This window comes from Typopeltis vanoorti, chromosome 7 (genome assembly GCF_054136105.1).
Source record: "Typopeltis vanoorti isolate ZY-2024b chromosome 7, IOZ_Tvanoo_1.0, whole genome shotgun sequence".
NCBI lineage: Eukaryota > Metazoa > Arthropoda > Arachnida > Uropygi > Thelyphonidae > Typopeltis > Typopeltis vanoorti.
In genome coordinates this window covers 138,815,812-138,827,965 of record NC_143555.1, presented here as the reverse complement: position 1 = coordinate 138,827,965, position 12,154 = coordinate 138,815,812, and the positions used below count along the sequence as shown (strand labels likewise).

The 12,154-nt window shown below is 34.2% G+C and overlaps 1 protein-coding gene across 2 annotated transcripts in view; it reads left to right on the top strand.

Annotated features, from left to right (window-relative positions):
* The window catches only part of Ptp10D (Protein tyrosine phosphatase 10D), a 253,950-nt gene that overhangs the window by 205,420 nt on the left and 36,376 nt on the right, over window positions 1-12,154 (top strand). For both annotated transcript variants that reach the window (XM_090395504.1, XM_090395503.1), the window contains exons 18-20: window positions 9,396-9,613; window positions 10,582-10,774; window positions 11,118-11,295. In XM_090395504.1, the coding sequence (XP_090251630.1) occupies window positions 9,396-9,613; window positions 10,582-10,774; window positions 11,118-11,295 (589 nt within the window). The remainder of the gene's footprint in view (window positions 1-9,395; window positions 9,614-10,581; window positions 10,775-11,117; window positions 11,296-12,154) is intronic.

Genomic DNA, 12,154 nt, shown 5'->3' with positions numbered 1-12,154 from the left:
TTAGTCATAACATTCTTACATTTTAATTCTCTAAGAAAAAGTAAGTAGACAGTTACAAAAAAAAAAAAAAAATCAAAGGCAGATGACTTTCATGGATAAATATTTAACAGACATAAAATTTTCACCTTAGTATTGAAGGAATCTTCAATAAAGGAACACAATAAATAAATGCAACAGAAGAATTTTAAAAAAGCACCATCATAGTTAAAGTAAGAAAAGGCAGAAAAATTCCTGATTAAAAAAAAATACACACATATATATATATATATGAAAGAATATTCATTAACTCGGTTAACATACATATTTTTATGAAGAATTGAATGACTAGAACCGAGATTTAAGTAAAAAGGTTTTAATCGGCCTGTAACAGCCTTCATCATAAAGAATAATTTTTAAAAATAATATATATATATATATATATATATATATAATTTTTTTTTTTTTTTTTAAATAGATTAAATGACTTACTATATACTTTTCTGGTTCATTCAAAACAGAGCACACTCTCTTTTGAATTGAATGAACCAGATGAACTACAAAAAGAAATAAATCACCTCTCTCTTATCTTTAAACAAAATAGATACTCCAAAAAAAATGATTAAGAAATTTCTTCTGGATTCTCCTAGACAGTGCACCACAGAAACTAATAACAATTTTAAAGGTAGCATCTCCATCCCATACATTAGCACAATCTCTAACAAATTGGCTAAGGTCCTTAAAAAATACAACATCAGGACGTTCTTCACCACTCTTCCAAAAATCTGTTCTCTTATCAGCCATCCAAAACTTATTCATCACAACCTAAAATATTATTATTATTATTCAGGCCTCCATGGAGTCGAAAAACTCATCATCCTTCCTAAGAACATAAAGTCTGTCAAGACTCATCAAGGGGAGGTTCCCCCCCTAAGAAACACAGTCTATCATACCACTCCTTAAACTTATTGACCGTTCTCGCTCTCACCACTCCATCAAGCAATGCATTCCACGGTTCAACCACCCTCCACGCAAAGAAACCACTCCTCACCCTCTTGCTCACAGTTTCCTTTCGTAATTTCCAGGGATGGCCTCTTGTCATCACTCCCTCCCACTGTTCAACCAAGCGAAAGAACTCCCCCAGTGTCAACCCTGTAACCACCTCTCAACAGTTTAAAAGTCTCAATCATATCACCTCTCCTTCTTCTATCCACCAAACTCTGTAGTCCACCCCTCAGTCAATCCTCATAACTATCCTTGTACAGTCCTGAAACCATCTTTGTCATCCGTCTTTGTATCCTTTCCACAGTTAATTTATCCCCTTCAAATCCTGGTGACGAAATCTGAGAACAATAGTCCAAGTGTGGTCTGATCAGAGACTTATACAACGGAATGATAACCCTCTTATCTCTGCAGGTCAGTGTCCTTCTCATTATTGCAGCAATCCTCTGTGTTACCTTCACCACCTTTGCAGTATGTCCCATAAACTTCAGGTTTCTATCAATCATCAACCCCAGATCTCTTGTCTCCCCTATTTTCTCCAGTATAACTCCTCCCATAGAGTATGCAGCGTCCCATCGATGTTTCCCAAACCTCAAGACTTTACATTTTGTTGCATTAAACTGACACTCCCATTCATTTGCCCATCTATCTAGCTTATTCAAATTCTCTTGGAGGGCAATAACATCTGCACTATTACTAATAATCCTTCCCAGCTTCACATCATCCGCAAACAACTGAATATCCCCTTGCAATCCACTGGCAATGTCATGGATATAAAGGTTAAACAATATAGGTCCTAGTACTGAGCCTTATGGAACCCCACTTGTAATCCTCTGCCTCCTTGAAACTGCTCCACCATACACAACTCTCTGATACCTATCAGACAGCCAATCCTGAATCCAGTTGACCAATCTGACATCAGGTGCGATTGCAATATCCCTTATTTTGGACAGACCAACAAATCTATTGAATAACGCATAGAGGAGCATAAGAGAGACATCTCCTATAAAAGATCATATGTAACTGCATTGTCCAGTCATGTTCTTTTTTCAAACAATCCTAATGATAATCTCAAAAGTCACTCCGTTTGCTGGGATAAATCAGAAAATATTTTTCACTGTGGTGATGAGTTCGAAAGAAAAATTGTAGAATCCAGGGAAATCATCCTGAATCCTGAACACTTAAACAGCAATTTAAGTTATAACATCCCAGATAGCCATACTGCAGTTATTCAATATTCGCGTTCACGTGAGCCTGCATGCACACACACAATAAACAATAGCACGCCAGTTAGAACAACTTAAAAAATACAATGTTTTTTGTTTCAATTAAGTGTTGCAATTTTTTACCTGTAATTCCCGGTTTTTTGATACTTCAATGTTTATTACTATTCTCTTCTTTTAATGAATACCCGATAAAGGCTGTTATAAGCTGAAACTAGTTGTGTTATTCTCATTAAAACTTTATAAGTTACCTCGGTTTTAAGTCATTAAATCTATTTTTTAAAAATGTACCTTGAGATTGTTTAAATTGGAACGATGGAATGTACTCTTGTGCATAACTAAACTTCTGCACAAGAGTAGATTCCTTTTATTCCATGAGACTTTGTGCTTAGTAGAGATGGCATGTTCAGCCAGGCTGCTCAAGTTCTTGGTACTGGATGTAAGATTGATACTATTCATGACAAACAGTAGCCAAGCCTTGAGAGCAAGGAATCTGGTAGGTACTTCAAAAGCTAAATGGAGAAGTTTGTCTTAAAATGAAAAAAGATATGTTGAAATTTTCCTGACAGGTGAAATGACACAATGATATTGAGAGGCCTTTAGCAATACATTCCAGTGTTCCATTTACACAAGGAAGAGGAATAAAAGGGATTTCTTCTTCAGACAAGGAGATAGGGAGCCTGAAATGTTTGAAAGCTTTGATAATAAAACTCATTGAAAATTTTTTTTTAAGAGACCTGGTTTGATACCATCCAACTTTTGAAGTAATAAGTCCTCTGTAGGGCATGAACATGATGTAATAAGTCATGATAGCCCCAGTTTTCTTTTACTAGAATGATGTGATGTATATAATGATCAATATGAGTTTCCTTCTGAAACACTGTGAATTGGACTACCATCTGATTAACATGGAACTGATAAATCTAGAAAGGCTAGCATGTGTTTTCCTCCTCTAAAGTGAACGGAATTCCAAGATGAATTACATTTATTTTTAGATGAAAGCTTCTAAATCCAATGGAGAACCATTCCATACAGCAAACTTCAGAACACATGCAATTTACAGACAAAAAATATACTAGCTGTGGTGGTGGTGGTTGTGGGCAGTAGATGGCGTTGATGTAGGTGATTGGTAGTAGAGGTTCTGTGTAGTAATGGAGACGGAGAGTTGTACAGTTGGTGTCCTCCCACAATGAGTCTTCGGACTCCTTGGAGGTGTCACAAATAATAAAAATAATAATAAGTGTGTACTAGAGTGTAGGTTTAGGGAAATCTCATTAAAGAGATAATAGTTAAAACAAACCATAAAGTAGTTAGCAAGTATAGAAGAAAGATGACTTCCCATTGCCATACTTCAATCTTGATATAATTTATCTTCAATGCTAAAATTGCCAGAATAACAAAATCAAAATGCTTTACAATGTTAGAAGGGAAATCTTGTTGAAGCAAATCAATGTATCTGTTAAAGAAATGTTGGTGAAAATAGAATGTATCTAAGCTAATCATAAATATCACTAAATTTGTTTTTAAAGTATAAGTGTTCTCAATATACAAGGTCCTGTGAAGATAGATTATGTTGACAATTACTTAGAAACTTTATATATGAGACAACCAATATCTTCTGATATTATTAATGACATGGATAAATCAGTTATTAATGTTTGGCTCCACTCAGTCTGAATGTAATTTCACTATTATCTAAAGATTATGATGCTGTTTCTCCAAGAAACTTGCCAATAATAGACTTTTTTAATCTTAGAGACATATGTCTTGTCCCCTTGACTGCCAACAGAATTTAAGTCTGCCATGATACTTTTCAATGCAAAACCAACTCTTTCCAACATATTGTTCTTGAATTCAAAGCCCTTAAACCTCTAACCATCTTAATCTTGTATTATTTGTTTAACCTTTATATCAATGACATTGCCAGTGGATTGTAAGGGGATATTCAGTTGTTGTGGATGATGCGAAGCTGGGAAGGATTATTAGTAATAGTGCAGATGTGGTAGCCCTGCAAGAGGATTTGAATAAGCTAGATAGATGGGCAAATGAATGGGAGTGTCAGTTTAATGCAGCAAAATGTAAGGTCTTGAGGTTTGGGAAACATCAATGGGATGCTGCATACTCACTCTATGGGAGGAAGTTGGGGAGACAAGAGATCTGGGGTCGATGATTGATAGAAACCTGAAGTTTAGGGAACAAATTGCAAAGGTGGTGAAGGTAACACGGAGGATTGCTGCAATTATGAGAAGGACACTGACCTGCAGAGATAAGAGGGTTATCATTCCGTTGTATAAGTCTCTGATCAGACCACACTTGGATTATTGTTCTCAGATTTGGTCCCCGGGATTTGAAGGGGATAAATTAACTGTGGAAAAGATACAAAGACTGATGACAAAGATGGTCTCAGAACTGTACAAGGATAGTTATGAGGATCAGCTGAGGGAATGTGGACTGCAGAGTTTGGTGGATAGAAGAAGGAGAGGTGATATGATTGAGACTTTTAAACTGTTGAGAGGTGGTTATAGGGTTGACACTGGGGAGTTCTTTCACTTGGTTGAACAGCGGGAGGGAGTGATGACAAGAGGCCATCCCTGGAAGTTACGAAAGGAAACTGTGAGCAAGAGGGTGAGGAATGGTTTCTTTGCATGGAGGGTGGTTGAGCTGTGGAATGCATTGCCTGATAGAGTGGTGAGGGCGAGAACGGTCAACGAGTTTAAGGAGTGGTATGATAGACTTTGTGTTTCTTAGGGGGGAACCTCCCCTCGATGAGTCTTGACAGACTTTATGTTCTTAGGAAGGACCTCCCACGATGAGTCTTTTGACTCCATGGAGGCCTGAATAATAATAAATAATAATTTACCATTCTCTAAGTGAAAAATCTAGTCCTTAAAAACCCTTACTAACTAACTGCACTTACTCAATTTCCGTGGGAGGTGAGGAGACCCCTTGTTTCAGCCAAGTGCTTAAATATTTTTTCTGTGTCAATTCTGTAAAACATTTTTTGTAACTTAATTGTTTCTATCATATTCTATATTTTTTGCCCATCAGCCAAGTTTTTGCAACCACAAACCCTCATTCTATCATTATAGGGAGCATTTCACGGACCACTCACTATCTTAGTCGCTCTCCTCTGGATCTTTTTTTTGCTACTACTTCATCCCCAAGAAACCCATGTGATTGACCACACCTGAGCACAGTAATTCAGATGTGACCATATCCGAACATCTGGGTGTATATAAGATTCCATGCTTTTGTGGAAAGATATGAGTAGGTCAAACTGGGAAAAGTTTCGAAATCTACAACAAAGACCATATAAGAGATGTTGAAAACAAAAGGGAAGGAAAAAGTCGACTTGTAGCACATGTCCTCAAAGTACATCACACGATAAATTGGCAAGCATTCTCCATGCCCTATTTAGAAGAGAATCACTTCAATAGGTTGTTCAAGGAATTCTCCAAAGTGATTTGCTCAAAAGTCACACTAAATAGAAAGGAAGGAGTAGCGATAGCTTTCAACACCAAACATGAAAATAAACTTCTTGATTGGAAGGCAGTTTGATTAGAAGATTTAGATTAGAAGCCTTATTGATTATGTCATTGTTGATAGTGATATCATTATGCTTGTTCAGGATACAAGAGTGTACAGAGGATTTGAAATTGGAAGTAATGATTACTTTGTACTAATCAGAATAAGAATTGATATCACATTGAAAACAACAGTTGTTTTCAAATGTAAGAAAGTAAAGAGACTTAAAATTGAGTAGTTTTTACAGGTAAATTGTAGATGTGACTATACAAACATTTAATGAAGAAAAAATGAGACAAATTGAAAACAAGAATCAAACCTTGGAGACTCAGTGGCAAACTCTAAAAAAGACATTGCCTGCAAGGATAGAAAAATGATAGTGCACCATGGTGGGACACAAGAAGTTAAAGAAGCAGTCTGGGAAAAGAAGAAAGCATATCAAAAGTTCCTAGCAAATAAGTCAACAAATGCCCTAAAAGAATACAAAGAAAAATATAAGAAAGCTAAGCTATGTGTAAAAGTAGCTAAACAAAATTCATGGGAAGACTGGTAGGAGTATAGAAAATAAATATTAGGAAGGTGGCAATATGCACGAGACAATTGAAAAAGCTTAGAAATGGAGGAAGGAGTACAGTAAAAGGAATCAAAGAATAAAAGTAACATAAAAAATTGAAGATAAGAATATCCTAGATGTCTGCAGTAATTACTTTGAAAGACTATTAAATGAATCAAGCAGTGACTGAACTATACTAGAAAATTTTCAAGAGAAATGCGGAGAGGAGTACATATCAATACTTGAGGTAGAAAAACTGTCAAAAACTTGAAATGGAGTAGATGATATTTGACCAGAAATACTTAACTATGAAGGATAAAAAAAAGTTTTGTAGCGGCTGCAATGCATAACTCAGAGGGCCTGGTCAGAAGGTCGCTTTCCCGATGATTGGAGTAGAACTTTCGTATTACCATCTATAAAAAAGAGACTAAAGCTAGTTGAATGTGAAATTACAGAGGAATTTCTCTAAGAATTTCTCTAAGTTTTATGCAAACATAGTTGAAAAGAGGTTGAGAAGATTGTGGAATAGAAACTTGGAAAAGAACAAGCTGGGCTCAGGCCACATTATCAGGATCAGATTTTCACTTTAAGACAAATAGTTGAGAAATCGTGGGAATATGACAAGGATCTGTATTGAAGTTTTGTAGATCTGGCAAAGGCATACAACAAGGTGCCCAGAGAAAAGCTTTTCAGAACACTTCAATTGTATGGGGTGAATGGAGCATTATACGCAGCACTACATAGTCTATATTTAAGTTGTCAGTCAGCAGTTAGAATTGAAGGAAATACAGGAAGATGGTTTAATGTAATATCAGAGGAAAGACTAGGATGCACATTAATCTCCACTCTTATTCATCATCTATATGGATCGCATTATGAAAGAAAGTACATTAATCCTGATATTAGAATTGGAGATGTCAAACTTATCTCTTTGCTTTATGCAGATGATATACTCCTAAACATATCTAGTGCAAGTCTCCAGTATACTCTAATTAAATTGAATGACAGCTTTAACATATTTGGCATGAAAATCAGTAATAAAACGACCAAAACTAGAAAATTGGTAGAAGCATAGAAAACTTGAACTGCATTCTGAATGAAAATCCTATAGAACAAGTAAAATATTTCAGCTATTTAGGCACAATTTTTAGTGAAGATGGCAGATTAAATCTAGAAATAGACATCAGAATATGCAAAGCTGGTATGGTGGGTAGCCAGCTGAATAAATTTATATGGAATTAAGAGAGAAATTTAGCCACAATACCAAACTAGCAGTATACAAGACAGTATTCAAGACAGTTTTAAGTTATGGATCTCAGAGTTGGATTAGAAATAAATCACTTGATCAAATACTAGAGACCACAGATATAAGGGTTCTGAGAAAAATTAGGAGAATGAATTGATGGTATCAATGACAGAGTCATTTAAAAATAGAAATATGAGAAAGGAACTTGACATTATTATCATTCAAGAACGTGTCAGCAGAGCTAATCTAATGTGCGGAGAGCAAGGTCTAGGTGGATCGATTCAGTCAGTGGCTTAGCACATGAAATGTTAGATATGACAATATTGGAGTGTTCACAAGTAATAGACTGATTTGGAGGAAAATTGTTGATAGGAGATTAATAATAATATAAACTTAATCATGTAGTGCTGCTAATAGTAGCTTTGAACACCCTTGGGTGTACATATCAGGAAATTGATGATGTTAAGACTGCACACAACATGTCTAATGATACTTGTGATTAAACTGTCATTCCAGTCTTATCAATTTATAGATATTCGAGACTGTTGGAAAAACGTTTATTTTTTTGTTGGTTTTTTACAACAAAACATGTTGAGAAAATACAGCTAGTATAAATAAAAAAACATATGAATGAAAACCTGGCTATCTATTATTCAAAGAAATCTACTTGTAGTGAATCACATAGAAATGTATGTGTATATCCTGATTATTCAAGTATAATTATAATTGTAGAAGATCATAACTATAATGAATTAAATGATTGGAACTTAGATGGCAGTAAATTATTAACTTTGAATATATATATTTTTTTGAGTACAGTGTTTAAGCTTTCCTTAAATAATTTTTTAAACGAACAAACAAACAAAACAAAAAAACTGCTTTAGTGAAGAACCTGGAATTTATTTCAGCAGACTTATACTACTTTGAATTGCATGATCTGCAAATTCAGGTTGTAATAAATTATTTTATTATTTTATTTAGAATAAGGCAAAGAATCAAATGATAAAAGATCTGCATATTCTAATTCAACATCACCTTCGTTAATTGCAAGTGCTTCTACTATGTCTTTCTGATCAAAATTTCCCCTTGCAATCAGTTCTAAAATCTGTAAAATTAATAATACAGAAATAAATAATAAATTCCACAATTTCCACTTAAATCTTAATGTAAAATTAATATCTTAAATATATTGCAATGTGAGCACCTCTGTAGCACAATTGGAAGAACGACGGTACTTTGTACCCTTCGATTGGGAGAGGCCTAAGATCTTGCTGTGATAAGAGGAATCTTTACATGGATTTTTTCAATTGAAGGTAAGTTAGCTTATCTCATATGGAGGTAGCAGGGTTTTTTCCTCCTGGAAACTCAGGTTTTTTTTATCCCTCATACAGACAGATTGGCCATGAGTACACATGCAATTTATAGACAAAAAATACTAGTGCTGGTGGGCAGTAGATGGCATTGGTATAAATAACGATGATGGTATTAGAGGTTCTGTGTAATTGGCAGATTATATGGTGGAAATAGAGAGTTGTTGAGTAGATTGCCTATCCTCGAGAAGTCTTTGGACTTCTTGGAGGTGTTAATTAATAATTATTATAATTAATTAATTTTTATTTATTTTATTTAATAAATTAGTTCTTTGTCAGTCTTACTTTCTGTTAAAAAAAAAAAAATGAATGAGCTGCATCTTAACAAACATTTTTTTAATAACTTTAATTACCTAGCTTCACCCAAATGACTCTTAATTCAGGTACATTTAAGAAGAAAAATCTATATAGGTTAAAAGTTTTTATTTATTTTTATTTTTTAAAGAATTTTTTTATAAAGTAATCCCTGCTTATAAATGCTATTTTTGTGTTATCCATAGCTCCTCCTTTACCGTCAAGTAGTGTTTTTCCTATTGAAATTGGTCATACATCAACTACCCTAAGAGTGATGTTCAGAAAGAATTACTTCTCTAGTAGTAATGGTCAGATTACTGCCTATACATTGATTATTGCTGAAGATGATGCAAAAGAATCAAATATTCTGACTCTGCCATCTTGGAGAGATGTCCAAGTTTATTCAACTTGGCCACCTTATCAGGTAGTACAAATTACCCATTTTAATCTATTAAAGTGAAATTTTTAAATTAACATAATTTACTTTTTATATTTACAGGAGAATTATCATTCTGATATAAGGGATGTTGGAAAAGTGCTAAGACTAACAGCACTGCTTAGCTGTAATGGCCTCAACTGATAAGGTACTTGCAGCAACTTGATTCAATGAATCAGTGCAATGGTTGTTATGTTCTATTCATGTGTGTGTGTGTGCATGAATGTACATTTCCTATTCTCACCCTCAGTGGTGGTGAGAATGTTTTGTATGTTTTATGACAGTCTTGGGAAACAACTTACCCCATCAGAGAAATTTTATGCTACACCTTTTCTGGAAAAGTAATACTGAAATCACCTCCAGAGGCATGATTCTTCAAGACTACATACCTGAGAAGGAAACTGTGATTATGGAATATTACATAATGGCATTTAAGACTTATTTTATTGGGCATAACTGATGAAATTATGAAAACTGATCTTCCCATTTTCTTCTCCTTTATGCAATATGCAGATAAATGTAGCCCATGCTGTAATGAATTGCTGGTGACATCATTGGAACACCTGTAGAGCATCCACCTTACTGCAGTCATGACACACTCTCCATGCGATTTCTGGACACTTTTGATACTTAAATATAAATTATGAGGACACAGATTTAGCTATAACATGAAGTAAAGCAAAGACTTCTATTACTCTTTCCATTTGTCTCAAAATGGACATATTGCACATGTATGTGAAGTGAGCAGAGCAATGCATACTGTGTAGCATATGAAGGATGTTACTTTGAAAAGGAGGCTGTACCTCAGATACTGAATACTGTGAATAATCTCCCTGCTTTTTAAACACCAATACCTCTCATATAAATGAAAATATAATATACTGTAAGAATTAGATTTAGCCATTATCTATCAAAATCAAACAATTAGTTTAGTTTTATTTTGTTTTCTTTTGCAGACTACTGAACCTTATTATCCTTTCAATGGTACATTGACAGAAGAATTTATAATTGGCTCTGAGCAATGTAAAGGTACAAAAAGATACTGTAATGGCCCATTAAAAGCAGGGTCAACATATCGAGTAAAACTTCGTGCCTTCACTTCTCCAAATAAATATACAGACACTGTGTATTCTCACCCGATGAAAACAGGTACGTTATTTGACTGAAAAAAAATGTTGGTTTTACATGGTTAGTTGCTTTTTAATTAATTTACTGTAAATATATTCTGTAATTTTATTCATTAACCACCTCTTCATTCCAGTTTAATTCTTTGGCACCGTTTGTGTGTAATGTTATAATCTGTCATTTTAACCTTTTCTTGATGAAAGATTTACCCAGATACATATTTTGCATGTTTTGTTTTTACGTGTTCTTAGCTCGCTCTGCTACTTAATTTTAAATAATGGTATAAAGAAATTTATTTTAAAAATGAATTAATTAAAAAATAAATTATTTATTTTTATAATGTTGATTTTTTTTTGTTTTGTTTCAGATCCTGATAACACAACTCTTATAGTTGCTGTAGTAGTTCCTCTATCTTTGTTGGTTTTATTAGCAGTCATTCTTCTTGTACTACGAAGACGTAGGGTGGGACCATTTATGAGGAAAGGTAGTGGTAGACATGGAAAAGATGATGCAATGTCAATCCCAGAAAGTGAAATTATTACAAGGTAGGTTGCTTGAACCACCCAAACAGCCATACAGATAAAATATAATCAAAAATATAACCTTCACATCCATGTTATTTCAATAGTATCCAAATGGTATATTTACTTCAATGGACATTTTGCATAAAAGTAATTATTGACTTATATACAGGTCAAGTATGGTATTGATCACCTGTATGGTGATTAATAAATATTAAATACTAATGAAATTTGTTTCCTTACTGTACTGAAAAGAAAAATATTTTCCATGCAAACTTAAAATTTATTTTCTGTTAAATTTTTTTTTTAAAAAAAAAGGAATCTTGGATTAGACTAAGTTTCTGTATACAGCAATTAAATATTTTTCAGTTTTGATGTGTTTGCTAAGTCTTATCACATGCTCCAAGTGTCGCTAGTCTTTCTCTAGGTCGCCTTCCATTAGTTCTTATCTTAAATGCTTCTTTAACCATTCTTTTCCACCTTATATCCCCCATGGGATCAACAGACTCATCATGAGAGGTTTTCACTCAAGCAGACATTTACCATATTAAACTTTAAAATCCTTAATGCTCCCACTCATGATGGATTCAGGTAATACATTTCACTCACCCATGATTCTCCATGTAAAAAAAAAAAATTTCCTCCTCAAACTTTTTTCCACCACATCTTTACCTCGGCAATTAGGGATGGCCTCTTCTCTTCCTCCTCTCACCCTCTACTCTTATTTTATAATCCCTTCTATATTAATGTGATAAAATTCTCTCAGTGACAAATGTTTCTATCATATCGCCTCTTTTCTGCCTATCCACCAAACTCTACAGTTTACATTCCTTTAACTTCTTTCTCCCTCAAAATAACCAGCATTCCAGCATCCTGATATTGC